The following is a 25,632-nucleotide window of genomic DNA, read 5'->3' as shown; positions in this document are numbered from 1 at the left end:
CAATGGAAACATTGGGAACAGTGTATCACCAGTAGAAGGGACTACTTTGAAGTGGGCAGTACTTAAAATGTTGTATAATGAGTAATAAAGTCTTTATAGCAAAAGTTTGGTATAAAGACTTTATTTATACCAAACTTTTGCTTAATTATTTTTAAATAAACAAACTTTTATTTATTTATTGGTGTTCAAAAAAAGAACATACAAGGTGTGTTCTTTTTTTGAACACACCTTGTATGCTGCATAAGTGATGTTTACATATATCTGCATAAAGGTTTCTGGTGTGTGTGTGTGTGTGTGTGTGTGTGTGTGTGTGTGTGTGTGTGTGTGTGTGTGTGTGTGTGTGTGTGTGTGTGTGTCCAAAGTTTAATTAAATGATTATCATACCAGGGTACCTGGTTCTGTACCTGTAAAATCACATGCACATTCAAAATGTATGTACTGTGAATTACGAGATACTGGAGTAATCTGATATGAAGTCAACTGTCTCCACATACCAGAAGCCTAGTCACATGCAAACTTTTGTTTGCTGATGATACTTGAGTAAAAGATAAAAATAATAACAGTTTCTTGTCATATATAATTAAGTTCTAACTGAATGAAAAAGCTTCTAGCAACTATCTTGCATTAGCAGCATATTTAGAAAAAGAGGTGACATGATGTACTTTAGCATTATTTCTGGGCATCCATACAGTCAGATAACTCTTCATGAGAAACCAAATCCTCAGAAACCAAAATACGTATCATATCTAGCCTTGAAAATATTCAATGTTAGAGTATTCACACCAACCCTGGCCAAGACAGTTTTCTCTCACACCACTTGCCATGCAAAGGAAATCCCTTTCTCACTCATATGATCCTTGTACAGTGTCATTCTTCATCTATTACCCTATGTAACAGCTCCATTATATCTATCCGATAGTTCTCACACCAATCAATATCACCTCTTCTCCTATCTGCAAAACACTGCATAGCACAAATACTTAATGTTTCCTCATACTCAACATTCCAGAATCTTCAGATAATCTTAATCACTCACCTAGGCTTTTTTCATGATACAGCTATCCAGATGATCAGATCTGGGTGCAGTAATTTATGTGGTCACATTAGTATTTAGTACAACAGAACTATCACCTTATTCCTACCTGTTAGTGTTCTTAATATAGCAGTAATTTTCTGGCTAAACATCAACTTTTGCAATGTGCACCTTGAACTTCAGCTCTCTATCCACCAACATCCCAGATGCCTCACCTCCTGGAACAAAATTCCTCCAATACAATATACCTCAGAACATTTTCAGCCAAAGTGAATGACTGACATCCTCATTCATTTGTCCCAAGTACTAGCCTATTTAAATCTTTTTACAACATTAGTTTTTCTGAGCCTGCTTTTCCTAATTTAGCATCACCCACAAATAAATGAACAACTCCTTTCAACCTTTAATCTATATATCAATGCTATAGTTCAACAAGAAAAATCTCAGAAGAGATCCCTCTGTTATCCCTCCCTACCTATCACCTTTCTCTTTTGAGACAGTACCTTCATACACAACTGGCTGGCTCCTATCAACCAGCTATCCCTGTAACGGCTATTGACCAACTATCCAACCCTCGATATTATTCAATTTCAACAGCAATTTATTATGTAGCATTTTATCAAATGCCTATGCAAAATCTAGAAAAACTACTGTCCTCACTCCCTTAACAATACTGCTTCCCTTAATAAACCCATCCTGTTCTCTAGAAAGATGTCCATTTTCATTGATAAAATTCATATTTTATCTCTAACCAGCTTCTAACTCCTTCAGAACTATACCTGCACAAACTGGCCTATAGTCACACACTGCTTTAAATTCTCCCTTATTCAGTGGCACTATTTTAGCACACCTGCCACTCTTCTGAAACTGTCCTATTGTCAGACTCCTGTTGAACAACCAAGTAAAGGGCACTGACCTCCTTTTCATATTCCCTAAATATATGTAATGATATCCATATAGTCCCACAGTCTTCAAACATTTCACATTCCTGAACTGCTGGTAATTCCATTCTCACAGTCATTCAACACTGTTAAGTTGAATGACAGTGAGAAAGAGGAGCCCAAACCAATAAATAAAATGTCTCTTTTGAGACAGTACCTTTATACACAACTGGCTGGCTCTTATCATTGTCATTGAAATACAATGACAAAATGCTTATTGAACTGAACTGAACATCAAGCATTTATTGAACAGTAGATGTGACCCACGTGCCACTAAATTCAGTCTCAGAAGAGACCCCTGTGGTATCCCTCCCTCCCCATCACCTTTCTCTTTGGAGACAGTGCACTTCATACACAAATTTCTGGCTCCTATCAATAAATAATATACTAGATATATAACTGCAAAATTCTCTAAGAGTTTGTTTGGCTGCTTCAAGTAATCTATTCAATTTATTCATCCTCGCACTCATCACCTTCCTATCCTGTGCCTTATACTCATGCTATTGAGAGATAGCTAGTTCTCTATATCTCATCCATAGCATCCCCACTATTTCTCCTTGTGCACTATGCAATACCATCTGCCATCATAAGTAAATGATCTGGAACAAAGTCGCAGATATGTATAATGTTATGCATTAAGGCCCTCCCTTAATGCATAACATTATACATATCCGCAAGGAGATGTGTTTTGCATTTTGGGAGATACTGAGATAGAGTGATGTTAGCTTGCTCCACCTTTGAAATGCATTGCCTAGTGCTGTACTACCTTACCCCCAGTCCTGAAGATACTTTCAGGCGCAAACTTTGTTTGCTCACACTTGGATAAAGGATTAAACTAAATTTATTATAGTCTAACCAAGTGAAAAATAAACTTTCAACATCTTTCTCTAAATCCAGAGTAATTTAATAAAAAGGTGGCACACCGTTTGGCAACTCCTATAGGTAGAGATGACCTTGCTATTGCTTCTGCCTGGTATTTCCACGTCTGTGCCTGGCTCCCACTAAAGAGACCGCAATAAAGGTCGAAACTAGTCGGGGTAGTGGCCCTCCCCTTAATGCATAACATTATACATATCTGCAAGGAGATGTGTTTTGCATTTTGGGAGATACTGGGATAGGAGTGATGTTAACTTGCTCCACCTTTGCAACGAGTTGCCCGGTGTTGTACTACCTTAACCCCAGTCCTGAAGATACGTTCAGGAGCAAACTTTGTTTGCTCACACTTGGATAAAGGATTAAACTAAATTTATTATAGTCTAACCAAGTGAAAAATAAACTTTCAACATCAATAGGGAGGGCCCTACCAGTAGCATAGCTACCGCTGGCACAGCTCTTGAGGTCATTGGTGCCTCCTTACCATGTCAAGGTGGAGATACCATTCAATATATATATATATATATATTGATCAGATTATTAAAATATGGAAAACAATAAAACAAGGTATCCAGTTAACCAGAAGAACTGTTATCAATACAATGCTGTATGCAGATGATCAGATTATATTACAAGACAATGAAGATGACCTTCAAAAATCAGATTATGAATTAAACAAAATAAGCCAACAATACAATTTAATAATTTTCACAAAAGAAACAAAAGTCATGGCATTTAAAGGTCAGAATCATGTTACATCAAAAATAGTTATAGAAAATAAAATAATAGAACAGATGATACAGTTTAATTATTTAAGCTGCATAATAACATATCTAAAAGATATCAATGAAAAAATAAAGAAATTTCAGAAAATCTGTGGAACAATTAAAAGGACACTGAATAAAAAAACAAGACGAGAAACTCAGCTAAAATTTTATAAAGTAATGGCCATTCCCACTCTGCTATATGGTTCAGAAACATGGACGGTTAAAAAGAAAGATGAAAGTAAAACACAAGCTGCAGAGATGAGATTTTTAAGAACAATTAAAGGATGCACAAAATTAGACCGTATAAGAAATAAAGACATCAGAAAAAACTAGATATTTATAACATAAATGTACAGCACAAGGAATATAGAGAGAAACAGAAAGATATCAGCTACCAAAAGACGTTGATAGATATAGATCAAACCAAATATAAACATACAAATTTTGTGAGGTAGTAACAAAGTTTCATCATGGACTGTCATGACTGCCTCTGTGGCAGATGTTCCTATAGAAGTTTTACCTACAATTTCAATTCTTTTTTAAAATAAAAATTTGGAAAAGGAAATATTTTAGTGATCAAGACAGTGGAAGAATGGGAAATCAGATGATTCCCATCTAAGGCACATATGTGCAAGTTATTTTTGTTTTAAAATTTTAGGTATATAAAAAAATTAAATTACCTTAGCTACCTGAACAGGACTAAGGCTATCACCGGCTGGGCTGGATAATATAGAGTCATGATAGAGGCCATCTTTTGTTCTACATAACAGATGTATTAATTTAATAAATTAGTGAATCGTATTAAATAAAATTATCAATATTTAATTATATGAATTAATGTATTTTATTTATAAATACTCTAGAAATGTTATTTATAAATGTGATATGTAAATTATCAGTTTTTAAAATTAAATAAACAAAATTACTAGTTTTTATATTATAATACACATTATTTAAAGATATTGCCATGACTTATGATATAAACTTAAGAATCAGCATGCTAAAAATACTGAGGGTATTATATTTTCTTTCAGATCAATTTCCAAGTGGTATTGTTTCTGATAGGACCTGATTAATTTATTCACATACATAGCATACTGATTTCATGGAATTTAAATGCCTGGTGTAAAAAACAGATTATTGTAGTACTCATCTACAATAAACAATTTATCATTTATGTAAATTACATTCATCTAGAGTTAACAGCACATGGATGAATTAATTTAGGACAATATGATGTAAATTTGTTATTTTGATGTTAACTACAGATACCATCCACACAGATCATGATCATATATTAAAATTATTCATATTTTGACCAGCATTGTTTAAACTAGGAAAAAGTAAAAATGTTCTTCACCACATACCTCAACTCAGATAACGTATTAATAAATCCATATCTATGAGACAATAACTTTATGTTCATTATGAATTTTAGTAAATGTTTTCTATCCCAAATTGCAAGAAAATCCACAGGCTCTGGTACTAGATAACAGGCATTAAAACATGACCTTTTGTTTTTGTTATTTCCATCAGGTTATAGTGCAAAAATAATAAAAAGCATGAAGCCCAATAAAAATAATTCACAAACAGGGAAAAAATATATTCCCTGTTATAAAAGGAGTAACAGAATATTATTGATTACTGACTATTATACTTTAAACCTGATAAACTTGAATAAATCAGATTTCTCCATGAATCTGATTTATGAATAGTTCACCATGGTCACTATAGTGACCATGGTGAACTATTAATTTTACTTGTAAAAATAGCTCTACTTCATCATCTTTTTGATTTTTTCTGCATTTTAGAACGCTTTTATTGTGAATCCCATCCAAAAAATGTAAAGCTATAATAATTAGCATGTGGGTGGACAAAGGGTTAAAACTTAAAATCCCTGCTCTATGGCTTTTAATGGCACTTTATTAATTGACAGTTTTAGTGATCTGTTTGAGAGATGCCTTATTTTTCTTTGAATGACCCCCCCCCACACACACACACTCGATATGCACCATTCTGATCAAAATCTTAAAGAGCAAAGTCACATTATATATAACACAATCCCCACCTCAGCCCTACTCTACAAACCAAATACAAAATATTTGCAAAGCTACTTCAGGAACTAATAAAGCAGTTGAACACTGGGTGATGAAATTCAGATGCAACCTAAATACATTTGTAAATTATTCATACCCCCACTGGAATTTGAACCTGATGCCCCTGTTGGTTAAATAACAGATATGCTATTCACTCAAGCAACCAGGCAAACAAATACTTGCAGAGTTTCTATTTTTATTATATCAATAATTTCTGCATATATTCTTATTGCAGCCCGGCATTTAAGCTTTTGTTTACCAGTTTGTAACTGTCTTCATCTATTGATATAAACTTGAAACTTGGATAACCTCTGGCTGTCTACTCATCTGTTTCCAGATGCCTTCCACTGTAGTGGAAGTGTGACTTTCATGTTTGCAGATTAACTAACTCTTAGTCCTTCTGTTCAGACAATTCACTCTGTTAATTTTCTCTGCTGGTTCTTGGAGTGTAGAGTTAAACAAAGGCTTGTCACATCACTTAAAAAAAAAAATATATATATATATATATATATATATATAAAATGCTTTCTTAAATTGAGACCACAGGAATGTAGCTAAACACATTTAAAGTTAAAACTACAGTAAAATCAAGTTAAAAAAACTATTTTCATATCTTAATTTTCTAGTACACCAAAACTCCATATTAAACTGATACAATTCAAATCAAAATTTTCCATTAAAAAACCAATTAAATAAAGATAGATATCAGAACCTTTTTCAATTATGAAATAATTAAAAAATGATACAAAATGATGGTACAATATGACAAAATTTCATGCCAGCTGGGGCGTCGCCCAGTTAAACAAGGCTCCCGTTGTTTTCGCCAGGGAACCAGGACGAACAGGAAAAGTCAGCTACTGGAACAAATCGGAAAGCACACCCCAACTCAATATCACCAGAGTTAAAGATTGATACTATCAACATAAGAAGCCTGAATGGCAAAGAAATGGAGCTAGCTGAGGAATTAGATAAGTACCAGATCGACATAATAGGGGTGACTGAAACAAAAAAGACAAAAATTGGTGAGATCTTTCTGAGCAATAAATACAAAATGTTATATTCAGGCAATGACAATCAAGGAAAAGAAGGAGTAGCCATAGTATTCAACACAAAATATAAGGCTAATCTTCTTGAATGGCAGGCAGTCTCAAGTAGAGTGATGTGCGCAAATATCAGAATAAGGAATTAGACAATGAGACTTATTTGTGCCTATGGTCCCTCAGAAGGTTTTACTAATGTAGAAGTGGAGGAATTTTTTGATGCTTTAGAGAAAGCAACTGACACAATGAAAAAGGAAAAGTTGGTCCTTGTTGGGGATCTAAATAGCAGAGTAGGAAATGATTGTGAGACATACAAAAATATTTTGGGAAAATTTGGAGAAAAGAGCAAAGCTAATAATAATGGCAAATACCTGTTGGATTTCTTCTCAAGGCATGGACTGGTTATAACTAACACCATGTTCCAACATAAAAATGTGCACAAATAAATTCATATGGAGAGAAGAGACGAAGAATAAGAAAAGTCTCATTGACTATGTTATTGTTGATAGTGATGTTTTCTCCCTTGTGTAGGACACCAGAGTGTACAGAGGATTGAAAGTGATCACTATTTAGTCTTGAACAGGATAAAATTGAATTTCATATTGAAAAGAATAACATGTAAGAAAGTTTTAAAGCAAATAAAGGTTGATCAGATCTCAGATGTGAACTGTAGACTAAAATACAACAAGATTATTGAAGAAAAAATGAAAGAGTTGGAGAACAGGAACCAAACCTTAGAGATTCAGTGGCAAACCTTGAAGAAAACCCTGATTGATTCAGCCAGAGAGGCATGTGGTGAAGTTGTCTGCAAGAATAGAAAAAATCAGAACTCCATGGTGGACACAGAAAGTTAAAGACGCCGTGAAGGAAAAGAAGAAAGCATATCAAAAGTTCCTGGCAAATAAGTCAGCTTGTGCTCTTAGAGAATACAGAGATAAATCTAAGAAAGCTAAACACTATGCAAAACTAGCTAAACAAAAGTCATGGGAGGACTTTGGCAAGAACATAGAAAATAAATATCAAGAAGGTGGTAAGTTATTCTGGAGGTTGTTGAAGAAGCTTAGAAATGAAGGAAAGATTGCTGTAAAAGGAGTTAGAGATGATAAAGGTGACATGAACAGTATGGAGGAATTATTTCGAAAAATTGCTAAATGAAACAAGCAGTGATAGCACAGTGGTAAAAAACACTCAACAGGCATACAGTCAGGAATACATATCCATACTTGAAGTAGAAAAAGCCATCAAAGGCTTGAAATGTGGAAAGGCAGCAGAAGTAGGTGATATTCGACCAGAAATGCTGAAGTATGGAGGTATAAAAGTCTTACAGTGACTGCACTGCATAGTTCAGAAGGCCTGGATAGATGGACGAATTAATTATGATTGGAGTAGAGCTCTAATAGTACCCATATATAAAAAAGGGAAATAAAACTGACTGTGAGAATTACAGAGGTATTTCCTTACTGAGTATTCCTGACAAGATTTATGCCAGTATACTTGAGAAACAGTTGAGAAAAATTGTGGAAGAAAATCTTGGTGAAGAACAGGCTGGATTCAGGCCAAATAGAGGCTGACAGGATCAGATCTTCACTTTACGAGAAATAGTCGAGAAAGCATGGGAATATAACAAAGATCTGTATTTAAGCTTTGTCAATCTGGAAAAGGCATGTGACAAGGCACCAAGAGAGAAGCTATTCATTACGCTACAGTTATATGGTGTCAATGGAGCATTATATCAAGCAATACTTAGTCTTTATTTGAGTTGCAAGTCAGCAGTTAGAATTGAAGGAAGTACAGGAAGATGGTTTAATGTTAAATCTGATGTGAGACAAGGATGTACATTATCTCCTCTGTTATTCATTATCTATATGGATCACATTATGAAGGAGAGTGGTATTAAACATGATATCAGAAATGAAGATGTCAATGTCAGCTCTTTGCTTTATGTGGACATGTTATACTTCTAAATAAATCTGCTACAAGTTTGCAAGATTCCCTGACTAAATTGAATAACTGTTGTAATAGATATGGAATGAAGGTCAGCATTAAAAAGACAAAGACAATGAAAATAGGTAGAATTGTTGAAAATGTCAACTGTGTTGTGAACGGGGGAACCTGTGGAACAAGTAAAACATTTCAGCTACTTAGGCACGATTTTAATGAAGATGGTAAATTAAATATGGAAATAGACAACAGAATCAACAAAGTTGGTATGGTAGGAAGTCAATTGAATAAATTCATATGGAATAAGAGAGAAATTAGTCAGAACACTAAATTAGCTGTATACAAGACAGTTTCAAACCAGTTTTAAGTTATGGATCTGAGAGCTGGGTCAGAAGTAAAACACTTGACCAAAGACTAGAGACTGCAGATATGAGAGTCCTGAGAAAGATTAGAGGCATGAACAGATGGCATTAATGGCAATCACATATTAAAAAAGAGGATATTAGGAAAGAACTTGAGATTGTCAGCATCCAGGAATGCATTAGCAGAGCTAATTTGTTATGATCTGGTGTGGTCACTTAAACAGAATGGGCGAGGAAAGATTAGCAAAACAAGTGTTCTCTGCCAGGTTGGCAGGAAAACGACCCAGAGGAAGACCAAGATATAGGTGGATTGATAAGGTACAAAGTGCCTTAAATGAAAGAAATATAAGATCTGATAATGTTGGAGTCTTGACAAGTAACAGACTGATTTGGAGGAAAATTGTAATAAGAAGTTAGTAATGATGTAAATTTTTCATGTAGTACTACCATATCCTGTACACCCCTTGATGGTACATGTCAGGAATTTGATGATGATGATGATTAAAAAATGATCATATTACTAAATGACCATATAAAGTTTTTAAGCCATCAAATTGATCAGGCATCTGACTTTTTAGAACAAAAAAAAAAAAAAAAAATTTGTAATGTTGAGAAGAAGAAGAAAATCCAAGAATCAAGTTAAGAAATACTGCTTGTTTAACATTTCTTTTCACTATTAACAGTAAATAAAAGGGAATAAAATTAAATGACTGTGAGAATAATTTTCAATACCACAATAGGTTTTTATTTATTTCATCATCGTCAAATTCCTGACATTTACCCTCAAGGAGTGTATAGAATATGATAGTACTGCATGAAAAATTTACATCCTTAACTTTTTTTTTATTTATTTTTAATTTCTAAATGCACCTGTGCTGTTTGAATGGCAGCAGGGGAAGCTAAGGCCTTAAGGCCAGTATACTTTATGTCTAACAGATCACCCTATTTATTTGGAAAGAATCTCAAGTTCCCTGGAGAAGATTTGTCACCTCAACACAAAACCAGCTCCTTCACCTTAAGCTAACTCAGGTCTTTCTGACCAAAGGGTATTGTTCGATTCACTTATAAATCATTTAAGAATGAGTGACTACAAAAAAAAAAAAAAAAAAAAAAATGAAAAAGAAAAAAATTAATGCGCAATTCTTTTATGTATTAATTATTGTTTAATTTCTTAAAGTATGGACAATTAGAAGTTAACAGAAGATGGATTCCACAAGACTAATAATACATTTTGAAAGAACTTCATAAACTTCATATTATACTAATTTACTAGTGATAAAAAAACTTATAAAAGAAAATATTTTACTTACCTAAGAAGAACTCTTAGATATTCCTGACTAGTTATGGTTTCCAGCCTCATTGACATTACTAGTGGACCCAAATTATCATCATGTGCAAGAAAATTGAAATGCTCCTATGAAACATAGTAAAAAAATAAAATTATACTGCTAAATTGATTATTTTCAAAATGTTTCAAGAATTACTTTATTTTCTTTTTTTAAAAAATGCAAATGACATTCATCCCCCCCACACACCCCAATCAGTTCTGAAAGGTATATGCAGGGAATCAACATACAAATAATAGCTAACACTTTTTTGAAACAGATTAAATTACTATAAGCCAAGAGATAAAAATAAAACACTATTTTAATTTAAATAAACTGCACAACTAGTTTCACCTTCTTAGAAGACTTCTTCGGGTGCATAACATGAGGGGACCACCAACAGACATTGCAAGAGTAAATCTATACATTAAAGCATTAACGTATTAACATTTGAAGCCGTTCTGTGTATCTCGTCATTGTTGCACACATGTTCAAGGTCTTGTGAACGAAGTTGGATAGCAGCACAATGACAACCTGAGAGATTATAACCAAGGTTAGTGTTGAGATGTACTGAATGGAGGGAATAAAAAAGGCATCTTTAGAATCTGAAGAAATAAAAAATTTCTTTAGATTCTAAAATTTTTCTTTCCAGTTCATTATAGCATCGAAAGATCTTTTCTGATTTGTCCCATATGACTGGATGAATGACAGAGTTTTTGTCATTAGTGTCAGCAAAAATCAGGACGTTGTCCAACAGAACACACTTGCTTTGGTTCTGCCATATGTGGTGTTCTCTCTCTTATGTTTCTCTAGACATAATTCAATGGATTTTTCAGTCTGGCCAAAAGGTATGTTGCAGTAGCATCAAATATGGTAAACAATGGGCTATTTCAGGTTGTTATGTTTTTCAAATATGGTAAACAATGGGCTATTTCAGGTTGTTATGTTTTTTGCTTGGGTGTACTGAGCAAGGAACGGAGTTTGAGTAGAAGAGTGAAAGAAGTCTGGATGTTATATCTTTTGAGAACTTGGGAAAATTTTGGTGAAACGGAACTGATATATGGTAGGAACATGTAAATATAAATAGTGAAAAAGGCTACATATTCCTAACGTACATCAGTTCTGCCAAAATTGGCCAAAATTCTCAAAATCTCCAAATCAGTAAAACTCTAAATAATGGAGGTTGGGGTATTTGACTTTTGGACTTTTTTGATGTTAGATAAGGGTTCAATATTGGATATTTGGTAATACGCTAAATAACAGTGATTGGAATAATTGATCTCCATGGGTTCAGACAATCAGTAAAACTCATGACACTGTAATAATCAATTTTCATAAGAACGGTCGAAGTTGAAAAGTCAAAACTCTAAGATCAATTATTAGGAAGGGGGGGGGGGTCTGGTCAGACAAATGGATAAAATTTCTGCTCTAACACTGATAGGCTGTGGATTTGAATCCCGCTATGGGCATGAACATAAATATCATTCACCAAACATCAGGTGGTTCAATGCATGATGCAAGACCTCCATCTAATGGGTCTTAGATCAGTTTCTAGAATTATTTAAACCTAAGTTTAACCATAGTACTAATGTGTTATAAGTTTACACTTTTTGTAGGCGGGATTTATATAAAAGAAAAAACAACTAATGTAAAATGTGTTTGTTCCTTTTTCCCTCCCTCCATCTCCCCATTCCTTCTTTCTCTCAGACATACTTAACAATATATACTTTGGTAAGAACAAGTGGATTTTATTTCCATGTGGATTACCAATATATATTATGTATTATTTAAATATCATAAAAAACAAAAGCACATGTGCTTTTACAAGATGGCTATTTAATCTAGAGCTTGAGAAGACATTAAATCACTAATTAATATGTAATTAGTTTATATCTAGGGTCAGTATTAATATCACTAATTAATATATAATTAGTTTATAACTAGGGTCAATATTAATATCACTAATTAATATGTAATTAGCTTATAATTTGGGAGTAGATAACTCTTAGACGTGTTTGTAATAGATTTCACGGTTTGATATGAACACAGATGATTAAGAAAATAACTATTTATTAACTTAAAAGCTAATATTTTGCTGGTATTATATCCAGCATCTTCAGAGCACACAACACAAAGTTTGTTACAAATGCAAAACAACCACAATCCGGTGTAACAGTGGGGCTAGCAAAAGTAATTGCAGCGTGCAACACAATATTAAAGTCCTAATATGGCACCATATAGGTTTTAAAAAAAAAAAATTCAAAGTTTTGAAATAGTAGTCCAAATCATAGTCTTAGAAAGGTTGAAAAAATGAAATAAAATAAAAGTAATAAATGTTAATTTGGTCTTAAGATGACTATCTCCCAAATCTTTGGTAGATTTATACAGCCATACTTGTTAAGGTTTGGAGTATGTTTTAAGGCTTCTGTTGATTCCAGGAACAACCTCTCTGACTTGTAGAAGCTTCTGTGCATTACTTTTGTTTCTTTCCAATTGATCCTGTGTGCAGGGGTATCCAAAGCATGGTTTGCCAGACCCAACTTGCCATAGCGAAAGTGTCGGATATATTTTTTGTGTTCCCTGAGGCAGATGTCCACAGTTCTTCCTATCTGTCCGTAGTAGGCTTGATGGCAAGAACAGGGCACTTCATGACTCCTGGATGTGATAAAGGAGTGCATTTGCCCTTAGGTGAACGGATGAGAGTTACTAATTTTATATAAGGTTTAAATACTGTGCGTTTAAACACTGTTACACCGGATTGTGGTTGTTTTGCATTTGTAACAAACTTTGTGTTGTGTGCTCTGAAGATGCTGGATATAATACCAGCGAAATAATAGCTTTTAAGTTAATAAATAGTTATTTTCTTAATCATCTGTGTTCATATCAAACCGTGAAATCTATTACAAACATGTCTGACGAACACATAAGCCTATCCACGCGTATAACTCTTAGATGTGTTGCCTACCTACATGGAGTTATTCAATCTCAGTATCCTAACATGCCATTTCCCTTGCATACTATTGGCTAGGGTCAGTGCCAATCTTTCTCATGCCTAGAGCAAAAATAATGACTTTTTTTTTTTTTTGTTTAAATTAAATGTTTCTAAATTTGCAGCTTTCTTCTTCCACTTAAATAATTGGAAATATGCACTTTTTAAAAAATGAATAAACCTTTAATTTTAAATTAAAAGTTTTGTGAACCAGTGCTGCAACCAATGCTCCACTATAGCCCATCATGAGATGATCACCTTCATTTTAAAATGATGGGTTGGGCTTTGAAAAATCACCAAAGCAATTAAGGCTATGAGGCCAGTATATTTTTATCTGTTAACTGCATGTTATAGTTCACCTACTTTGCAGGAGGTGAATCTCTACCCATCATCTTCATCTTTGGCCATCTAGATATTAGACAAGTTCTTCACATCTTACATAAGATTTGAACCCAGGTCTTCATAAATAAAGGACATCATTAATACTGACTGAACTGCTTTAACATGACAGGAAAAAATACTGCAAATGGAAACAATAACAATTTTTGGTATTTTTAATAATGGTTTGTAGTAGCACTACAACAAAAACATTTGCAGTGAGAAATTAGGTTGCTCAATTTTTAAATGCTTTGGTCATCTTTCCTAAACATGTATACTATTTTTTTTTTTTGTTTGAAACCCCAAAAGAGACTGATAACTTCAACATGCATTCCTACTGTAAAAGATATTTTCTTAGTTGGGGCAAATGCCAACTAGATGTACTAGGTATATAGATGACATCCTCTGAAACACATTACCATCTTACTTACCACGTGTCTAAAGTTGGCAATGCCTTGTTTGGCTTTTAGAGCAGGAGTACTAGCTTCTGTTTTCCCCCCAGTCTTTCAGCATGCAGTGTGAGAATATAGCAGTAAAGCAGTTCAGCAGGATGTTTACTGGTGTAAAAGACTGAACCAGATGGTAACAAGTTTAGGAGGCTTCCTGATCAGCTGGTACAAAATCTTGCTGCCAACTGCACTGCCAGGTCACACTTGGACAAGTTGCATAACGGTATGCAAGGGGAATGACATGTTAGGATACTGAGACTGAATAACTCCATGTAAGTAGGCAATACGTCTAAGAGTAATCTACTCCCAAAGTATGCTTCCCTGCTCTTTTTCTCTCTATTTTTGAAATACAACATGATAGAAAATCTAAATAAATGTAGCATAACTATAGTTTAAATGTGAAAAGAATGGTAATGGACATTACTAAGCTTTCAGCTGTTTGGAAGGGTAAAAAAAACAGACAACAGCAGAAGGAAAATTAATGATGGAAATGGTTTTCCACTTGGTTATGCTACGAATTATATATTTGGTTTAATCCTTTATCCAAGTGTAAGCAAACAAAGTTTGCGCCTGAAGTAATTTCAGGACTGGGGCAACTCATGGCAAAGGTGGTATTGATGACAGACTTAGTATTCCACGTAATGCAAAACACATCTCCTTTCGGACATGTATATATGGAAATATGTATATGAATATGTGCAGAAGTCATATAGAAATATGACTTCTGCATCACTTCTGCCTTGGTATCACTTCTGGGTCTAGCTCCCACTGATGACACCTCAATAAAGGTCGAAACTGGTCTGGGTAGTGACCCTTCCAGTGACAAAGGTGGTATGAGTTGCCCCAGTCCTGAAATTACTTCAGGCGCAAACTTTGTTTGCTTACACTTGGATAAAGGATTAAACCAAATAATTCGTAGCATAACCAAGTGGAAAACAACTTCCATCAACTATCTCTAATCCAGAGAATTTAATAATAAGGTGTGACACCTTTTGGCAACTCATATATGGAAACATGACTTCTGCATTACTTCCACCTTGGTATCACCACCTCTGGGTTTGGCTCCCACTGATGAGACCTCAATAAAGATCGAAACTGGTCTGGGTAGTGATCCTTCCCTTAATGCATAGCATTATACATGTCCAAAAGGAGATGTGCTTTGCATTATGGAATGCTAAGGCAAGTGATATGAAGTCATACCACTTTTGCCACGAGTTGCCCTAGTCCTGAAATTACTTCAGGCGCAAACTTTGTTTGCTTACACTTAGATAAAGGATTAAACCAAATATATAATTCGAAGGAAAAGTGTGGCATTTCGTCTTCAGTATATGAAGACTGAGCAGAAAATAGAAGAAAAGTTAGAATAGAAAACAGAGGAAATCCTGTAAAAAAAAAATATATATATATGTGTGTGTGTGAATATTTTTTTAAATTAATTACTGGAAAATCCACATAAAAAAGTAAAACACTTGAATAAAATAAATGACTAGTTTCATACAACCTTATTGTGTACTCCTTCACATTGAGATAAAAGACAACTATAAACAAGTATTTACAAAGAGATTTCTGAATTACAGACTGTCATTTTTTAATTCATTTAATTCATTAAACATGCAACTGATGCTGAATGTAGGAACAAGATGTCATACATGTGGTTCATTGTTACAAGATATAGCATACCTTGTCTCATAGCCAATTCATCAATATGTAGATCTTTTATGTATTGCCCAGAGTTGATTTAAGTTTAAGCCTTGGTTTTTGTTACACTGGGTCAGACATTATATCTTGCTTGCCTCCTTAAATTTGCATACATAATTATTGAATTCTATGTATGGCATTTTAGTGAGTTGCCAACTAACTTGGTTTCATAAGTGGTTTAAAAAGATAGTCCAGATTTATATGCCCATTTCTTCTCTTCAACTTTGACATGTTCTCTTTTATGAATTTCTTCAGGTCAATCCATCTGTCCAACATAATAAATGCTGCAATTACAAAAGATTTTGCATACTTCTGGTCTCTTCATTGGCATGAAGTTGTTTTGGTAATCTTAACATCATGGAAACTTTTTTTTTGTAGAGGTCAAAAGGCCACTTTCAAGTTATGTTGTTGTAAGATTTTTGCTATTTTATCTGTAACATTTCCAATATAAGGTAATGAAACCATGCCTTTTTTCATCTGGTTGTTGTCTTAGAGCATGCAATGGTTTATTTCTTCTTCTTTAGCCTCTTTCCATCCACTGCTGGATATAGGCCTCCCTCTTAATTTTCCAGTTCTGTCTGCTTTTAACCAATGTCTACCATCTCATATCAAATCTTTAAAGATCATCCCTCCATCTTGTTCTTTGAAGCCCTTTCCTTCTCTTGTTATCCAGTCAATGCTTAATTCTGTCCATGTTTCGTCTGGCAGTCCACTAATATGGCCAGCCCATCTCCACTTACATACTTTACAACACTTCACAATAAATATCTTCTACTCCAGTTATCTCTCTCTAATTCTAGTATTTCTTATTCTATCCCTTTCTGTCATGTGGAGCATTATTTTCTCCAAGGCTCTTTAGGCCACATGCAACCTGTCTTCCTGTTTTTTTTTAATTGCTGCCCATGTCTCGCATATTGGATATGTCAATGATATTTTTAACTACAGAAAAAATTCCAGTGTAGTGGCATAAATTGTTGATTATCTTATTACATAACAAGGGCAGCAGAGATGTTATCAACAACTATAGGCCAATCACAGTTTGCTATCATGATTATACAAAATGTTAATATCCATTATATTAAATAGGATCACAAGGTCTTTGGATGATGCACAGCCACATGAACAAGCAGGATTCAGAATAAGATTCTCTACAATAGATCATATCCACACCATTAACAAAATATTAGAACAAGCCAATGAATATAATCTTCCTGCATATTTAGTGTTTGTAGATTTTTAAAAAGCCTTCGATTCACTATATCAATTAGTTTTAAGGAAAAACAAAATAAAGAAATAAGTAGAAGAATCACATAAGGAAACAAAGCATTTTGGTTGTATAAAGATCAGTTGTTAGAAGATTTGCATATATGCCTAAAAAAAAAGCTCTTTGATATATATGACATGATGTTATTAATAGTGTTGATATTATAACAGTTTTTTTGAAGAATGTCTTTAATATAAGTTATTTCTTCTTTTTTTTTTGATGATTCCTCATTCTTGTGCCGAGTGGCAATAGGAATTGGCATGCAATGACTGACGGATATTGAACTTTCTTTACGTATACTTCAAAGTAATGTTGCCATGATCTTCAACTGAGATGAAAACATTCAGGAAGGAAATGGATGCCATCTAAAATCACTCTGGGCAGCATACATAAATGATCTACACAATGATGGCTATGAGATAAGATATGCTATATCTTTTAATGCTGAATCATGTATATGATATCTTGTTCGTACATTCAACATCTGTCACGTGCTGAATGAAATAAAAAATGACAGCTTATAATTCAGAAATCACTTTTTAAATACCTTATTTAAAAAGTGATTATACCTTTTTTTTTTTATTTGTTTTGTCCCAATCTGAAGAAGTACATAATAGGACCGTATGAAACTACTCATTTATTTTATGAAAGCGCTTTGCTTTTTACGTGTTTTCTGCAAGAATTAATTTTAAAAAATACGGATTCAACAAGCCACAGGAATTTCAACTCTTTAGATAAGTTTGAAATTTATTGTGGTTACTGATCCATGTAGTATTCAGTGGAAACTAAAAAACTTTATTGCTCTCCTTTTTCACCCATAGTCTATGTAGATTATCGGGGAACTACAAAGGTGATAGTCCTAACATACTCTCTCTAGGTGTTTCAATCTTGGAATCTCTTTAACAAGGTGGAGAATTCAGAATTAACCATTTTCTAATATTACCTATCCAGGTGATTCTATGTCACGTGCAGTGTTTTTTTGTTTGTTTTTTTAACTAAAAGTCAAGCCTTCTAGTGCTATTTCAGGTAATCTATCTGATCTAGCCTTGTGGCCCATCCACCAGAGCTGATATTTTGTATTCTAGCAATGAACCGGATTTTCCTTCTAACCGTATCATTTGTTATACAAGCTGTTTATGGCATCTTCAAAAGTTTTCTGTAGTACTTCATCTCAAAGGCCAATAATCTTTTCTCATCTTCCTTTAATAATGTCTAACTCTCACATGCATATAGTAACAATGATGTAACAAAAGGTATAGTGTTGTAGTCGGTTGTATTTTATTATCTTTTTAAAGTGGCTGTAACCTCTAAAAGGCAATAGTAGCTTTAGCAACGTGTACTTTAATATCATGTTTAGACCAGCCACCATCTATCTATACCACTGATATATATATACTGATATATACCACATCTATCTATACCACTAAAAAAAGTAATAGAGGTCATCAACAGTCAACTTCTTTGATACCTGGAGTACTGTTAAGTAACCACTGCTCACCAATATGAATTTCGCCAATCAAGATCCATAGCTGATCACCTTCCTTACATCACCCACCTCTTGACATGTGCCATGAAAAATGTTTAGAGAAACTGTACTGTTACATTTGATAAGATAGCATCAAAGACTTCTCAGCAAAACTGCCATCTTATGATTGCCTGCTTTCCTTCCTTTGTAACTGGATTGCCAGTTTCATCATTCAGAAATTCAGGCTGTTCCCTACATATAATGGTGGAAGGTATTCTCTCTTCCTATTTTTCTATGACCTGCTCTCATTGACCTCAAATCCTATTCAGTTTTGCTGATGATAGCTACCACCTCATCCTGCATGTATGACAGACACTGCAGTTCTGAACCATCTTCAACTTCAATATCATCTACAGTAAGTGCCCTAAACACTAATCTCCATACTATCCTTTAGTGAGGTAACAGCAACCTAGTCACCTTAAAAACAACTTGGTTCTCCTCTAACTCTGATAATACTCAACTTCTTAACTTAAGGCAAGACCAAATCTCTCTTCTCAGAATAACTTACACTCCTAGTCTTTCCTGGCATAATCACCTCACATCTATACCACTGTAAGCTTTAAAAAAAACTTGACATTCTTTTTCATTCATCCAGTTACTTGTTCTGTACAAATCCCAAATCTGTACAACCTTGGAATACTGCTGTCACATTTAGAATGGTGCACCTAAAAATTATTGATGCCATTCAGAAGAGAGCAGTTCAGATCACAATCTCAGTTCTTGAAATTGTGTCACTTCTATAGATATTTCTATGAGTACTGGCTTGTGATCAAAATATCACAAGCCAAATTCATTTAAAGAAAATTGTTATAGTGAACAGTTAGTTCCCTATACCAAAACTATGGTTGCAGTTTCTGCAAGTTTGCTATAGTGAATAATGAAGGTTCATTGTCACCATCCATTAGGTCAGCGCTATTAGAAACATTACATTCAACTGTTAGGAGACTAATTTAGAGAAGTGGAGGGGACAAAAGCATTTTAAAAGATCAGACAAGAGATTACCCCCCAAGCATGTGATAGGATTTTGAACTAAAACTGAAAAATATGGTTCTCAATTAGAAAGGATTTGCACAGAAATTCATATATAGCATAATGCCACACGAACAATGGATTTTGTAGGTATATTTTAAAATAGGGATGGTTCAGAGGATGTAAAAACCTTGAGATCCTGCAGAGAAGGGTAAAGACTACTTTACCCTTCTGTGCATCTCTCATATCTGTAGTTTCTAGTTTTTGATCAACTACTATTTCTAATCCAACTGTCAGAACCATAAGTTAAAAACAGTGGCTTGAATACTGTCTTGTATACATACTAGTTTGGTGACTAATTTCTTTTATTTCATATAAATTTATTCAAATGACTCAAATCATACTGACTTTGCTTATTCTGTTATTTTCATATTTACCATCTTCAATAAACATCATTCCTAAATAGCTGAAATATTTTATTTGTAATACAGATTCTCCATTCAGGATGCAACTAATGTTTTACTGCCTATTTTCATAGTCTGCTTTTTTATTGCTGATTTTCATGCCAAATTTGTTACAATAGATATTCAATTTAGTTATAAATAATTCTTCAGGATTATTGCTTAAGTATAACAGTTAACATAAAGTAAAGAGATAAGATTAACATCTCCAATTTTTGATATCAGATTTCGAGCTTGCCGCTTGCTACACTTCCTGAAAACCCATTCATAAAGTTGCCTGTAAAATAAATCCTAGATAACTGCCATTTAAAACCAAAAATATAACTCTCCTACATTTACATCATCTTCATTTTGTTGGACCAACAAAACAACTAAAAGAATTTATGTGAATCAGACCTACTAGGTGATAGATAACATTACCAGGTGAAGCATCACAATCTTGCTTATTAGGGCAGTGAAGTGGCTGAAATGTTTGGTTCTCAGAACCCCTGTTCTGGGGATTCTGTTTCCCCAGCCTTCTATAATATGCAGTTTGAGTGATGCCCTTCAGGGGTACATCAAACATACTGTGGAGATCTAGAGCCCTTCTCCATTTTCAAGGCTACAGCAGTCAAGCAGTCCTCCAGGATGGCTGACAGATGTTGTAGGATAAAACATAGTGGTAAAGCATTTAGTTGGCTATCAAATCATCTTGTACACAATCCTGCTGATATCTACATTGTACTTTGTCATAATTATAGAAAATATCCAGTCTCTATGTCCCTTCCTCCACACACACAATGCATGTTATCCTGCTCTTTTTCTCATCACAACACGCCATCGTGACAAACTCAGATATGGGGCCACAGCACTTAAAATAAATTTTATAAAAAAATGTAAAAAACTCAAACTCTACAAAAAAAAAGTCTTTTCCACATTCACTTCAACATCCACAACATAATCCCAACTTAAATTATGTGCAGCATCACCTACTGACATCAAAACCTGATCTCCCATTTTTTGATCAAATTCCAAACTACTGCCACAAAAACCTACAGTTGACCCTTTATGCCTTGCCTCAAGAGCAAGATTTCCTTGCCTCATTATGTATTCATCTACCACTTCCTCTCAATTCTGAAAATCATTCTAACCAGAATACCTGACAATTCTCTCAAACTACCCAACAATATTTTCTTAACAAGTTCTCCTTCCATGTCTACTGTTCAGGTGACATTTATTCTTGGTAATACATATCATAAAACCTCATACAAGTTTTATCATTAGTGGAAGGATTCCCCCGCCCCTCAATCCCCTCCTTAGCCATTCATAGCCTCTTATCCTTTCAGCACTACAACAAGGCAAAGTGGGAAGATCTCTGAGACACTCATTTCTCCTTTCCAGATTTTTCAGATTCTCCAGATACTGACACTGTGATCAGGAGAGCCATTATCCATGATAGAATGAAGATTTAATTCCTTATTCTGTTCAAAATTCTTGCCAGTAATCAGAAATAACAGTTTTCCAAGAAATGTCAGCATTATCTGGGGAGGGAGTGGAGCATATCATATGTGGCTAGAGAGAGAAAACTTCAGCATCACACACACTACAGTGAGCCCACAACACTGTCTGACTGTGAAAGGACTAAATGATTCACCACCTGTGCTTATGGCAGCCTGCCTTCTGGTCCCTTGCAAAAACTGGCATCATCTAAAGATAAAGATGATGCCTAGCATCATTCTTCTTATCCAACTCTTGCACAGATGATCAAAGTAAATCACCTCCAATTTTATCTGCAAACTGCATCACATGCCACTTATGGCGTTCTGTAGGAAAGTAATTAGAAGCATCCTGCACAACCTGGATACCAAAATAGGATTCTGATCATGATAGTGTCCCACCAGCTGTGATCAAGAGATGTGTTCCCAAACTGATGCCTGTCCCATATCTGCACACTACTCAGCAGACATGCACCCCCACAGCACAGACGCAAACTTCCAACTCAAAAAATCTGGTAAGTGTCTACCATGAGACATCAACCTTTTGCTCACACCTTGTGTTGTCTGAAGTAAAGAAGTTCAACAGTCAACTTCTTCAACACGTGGAGAACTTTCAACTAATCAGTGACCACACTATGGATTTTGCCAATCAAGGCCCACAGCAAATCTTCTTGCATACATCACATTTCCAAGTTATCTAATAGGGTGTCATAGAGGGATTTTCAGCAAATTGCTATCTTATGGTCTGCCATATCTGCCATATTCCTTTGCAACTGGACTGCGGTTTCCTCTTTGATTATTTACAGCATGTAATGGAAGAAGAGGTTCTTTCTCTTTAGATTTTCCTGTTAATGCAAGTGTTGCTCAGGGCCCTGTTATTTTACCCATCATCTTCCGCATATCCATAAATTACCTTCTCTCACTCACCTTGAACATTTACAGTTTTGCTTTTGATTGCATTCTTCATTCCTCCTGTCCATATGACAACCCTTGCAGTGCTCAAGCATCTCACTCAGTTCTCTAAATACTTATCTCTATACCATCCTGTGGAGTGATACTAACCTAGTCACCTTCAATGCTTCTGAAACACAGTTTTGTTTTTTGATCCACACAAAACAGACCTTAGTTTCCCCCCCCCCCACACACACACCTCCTTACCTTTGATAATGCTCCATTTAACAGTCAAGATCAGATCTTGAACTGATACAACTAACCTTTCCTGCATTACCACATCACTTCTGTGGAATGGCTTCCAGAAATCTTGGTACCCTTTTTTCACTAAAGACATTAAAAGTAACTGACAGATGAACAGAGTACTACCTTGAAATACTTCCCTCACATTTGGGGTGGCACCTAAAACCTCTCTAAAAATTCTTGATCCTCTACTCTTTGGCCACTGTATCATAGAAGGGCAGTTTCTGCATTGTGTTACACCTCAGATATTTTCATGGGTACTACTGAACTAAAATGGCATCTCTCATGCCCCCACCTCCCACCTGCTAAACCAAACCAACAATCAGCAGCTGCTTAACATCCTTGAAGAGTTGAACTGCTGACTCATCAAACCTCACATTCCTCCTTCATTCAATCTATCTCGGTTAAGTGGAACAGCCTCCCATGAAATATTTCCCAAAAATTACAACCCTCCACCTCTTCCAGGAGAATATCAACAGGTTACTTTTCTCTTCAATCCTGCTCACAGGTTACTTTTCTTGTGTGTACTGTAATAAAATTGACTCACTTATTCCATTTATAGAAAACTCATGCATATTGAAAAACATCTCTACATTAATTGAAACAAAAAGTAGGAGTCATTAAAATCCTACTGGATAGGACATATCTCTACATGGAGAGGAGAATAGAAGAGCTTAATCTTCTGTCTTACCACATCCCAAAATAAATAACCAGAAAATAAAGAATATTCTACAAATCACCTCATAGAAATCTCCAATAACCAGAAGAAATGAGGCTACAAAAAAGTAGAAACCCTTATTTATATCCAACATATAAGAAAAAATATGAAAGCTATTTACAAAAACATAGAAGTGGCCTTCACCTCTATGCAAGATCAAGAATTTTTATATCCTTCAAACCTTCCTGTCTTTCACTTAAAAAACAGGTGACAAAAACAATGCACCTAATCACATTGTGCATATGCTATATAGGACAAACAGGCCATTCCAGGGAAAGAGAGATCTGTGGAGAACTCAACTAATCAGTGACCACCACTATGGATTTTCAATGAGTTTTCTATATGCTAGAACACATGTCACTGAAAAGAAAAGACTACAAATCTCGATTGATCGTAACAAGTGTGTTAGGAAATTCAAAGAAGAATCCAAATTGTAATAAACACAATGTAACTAAAAACAGGAAATATTTTAGATAGTGTTTTCTTATTCATCAAAAATCTCAAGCATCAGATCTCAGATATGATTCATGCTACACCTTTAGATATAATACCTCTAATATGATTTTAACATATGCTTCATTGTTTAACTTGATTTTTTTTTTACTGTTCATTTGTATGTGGTAAATGCCCCCATCCTTTTTTTTTGCCATTCTAATCAATTCATTGTAACTCTCTGAAAGTATATTATCAAGTGCGTGGAACTAATTGAAATTTTTCACCTAATAAAGTAAATTTTACCATCAACAATGTAAATGTGGTGTTTGTATCAGAAATAACAAAAGCGTTAGAAATATGCATTCCCATCTTCTATCTCATAAGAAAGATCACACTTTACTTTCTTTGATAATACTCAGATCTCCAGTCAAGAAGAGATTTCTATTCTTGAGCTAACTAATATGTTTCAGTTTTCTGACACAAACATATCATGTTCACAGTCTTCTCAGCCTCCAAAAGTTATTTATTCTTCTGTTCAAGACACATCGCACCCATGCAACTCTCAACACTGTCATCATCATCAAATTCCTGCCATATACCCTCAAGGGATGTACAGGATATGATAGTACTAAATGAAAAATTTACATAATTACTAACTTCCTATCTACAATTTTCCTCCAGATCAGTCTGTTATTTATCAAGACTCCAATATCATCAGATCTTATATTTCTGTCTTCTAAGGCCCTTTCGACCATATCAATCCACCTATATCTTGGTCTTCCTCTGGGTCGTTTTCCTGCCAATCTGGCAGAGAACACTTGTTTTGCTAATCTTTATTCTCGAATTCTGTTTAAATGACCATACCACCTGAGATTAGCTCTGCTAATGCATTCAAAGATGCTGACAATGTCAAGTTCTTTCCTAATATCCTTCTTTTTAATATGATATTGCCATTGATGCCATCTGTTCACACCTCTAATCTTTCTCAGGATTCTCATATCTGCGGTTTCTAGTCTTTGGTTAAGTATTTTACTTCTGACCCAAGCTCTCAGATCCGTAAGTTAAAACTGGTTTGAACACTGTCTTATATACAGCTAATTTAGTGTCCTGACTAATTTCTCTCTTATTCCATATGAATTGATTCAATTGACTTCCTACCATACCATACCAGCTTTGTTGAATCTGTTGTATATTTCCATATTTAATTATGATCTTCACTAAAAATTGTGCCTAAGTAGGTGAAATGTTTTACTTGTTCCACAGGTTCTCCGTTCACAACACACTTGAGATTTTAAACGATTCTGCCTATTTTCATTCTCTTTGTCTTTTTATTGCTTAACTTCATACCATATCGATTGCAACAGTTATTCAATTTAGTCAGGGAATCTTGCAGACTTGTAGCAGATTTATTGATAAGTATAACATCTTCTGCATAAAGCAAAGAGCTAACATTAACATCTCCAATTTTGATATCATGTCTAATACTACTTTCCTTCATGTGATCCATATAGATAATGAATAACAGACAGGATAATGTACATCCTTGTCTAACACCAGATTTAACATTAAACCATCTTCCTGTACTTCAATTCTAACTGCTGACTTACAACTCAAAGTTTTCTTCAAGGCTTGCCACTGAATCTTCAAGGTTTGGTTCCTGTTCTCAAACTCTTTCATGTTTTCTTCAATAATCTTTGTG

General features: G+C 34.5%; 1 protein-coding gene across 4 annotated transcripts in view; it reads right to left on the bottom strand.

Annotated features, from left to right (window-relative positions):
* The window catches only part of RapGAP1 (Rap GTPase activating protein 1), a 457,436-nt gene that overhangs the window by 177,774 nt on the left and 254,030 nt on the right, over positions 1-25,632 (bottom strand). For all 4 annotated transcript variants that reach the window (XM_090391964.1, XM_090391963.1, XM_090391965.1 and 1 more), the window contains 2 exons: positions 10,364-10,467; positions 4,295-4,373 (listed from right to left, as the gene is read on the bottom strand). In XM_090391964.1, the coding sequence (XP_090248090.1) occupies positions 4,295-4,373; positions 10,364-10,467 (183 nt within the window). The remainder of the gene's footprint in view (positions 1-4,294; positions 4,374-10,363; positions 10,468-25,632) is intronic.

This window comes from Typopeltis vanoorti, chromosome 4, assembly GCF_054136105.1.
Source record: "Typopeltis vanoorti isolate ZY-2024b chromosome 4, IOZ_Tvanoo_1.0, whole genome shotgun sequence".
Lineage (NCBI taxonomy): Eukaryota > Metazoa > Arthropoda > Arachnida > Uropygi > Thelyphonidae > Typopeltis > Typopeltis vanoorti.
This window is presented reverse-complemented; position numbering and strand designations above follow the sequence as displayed.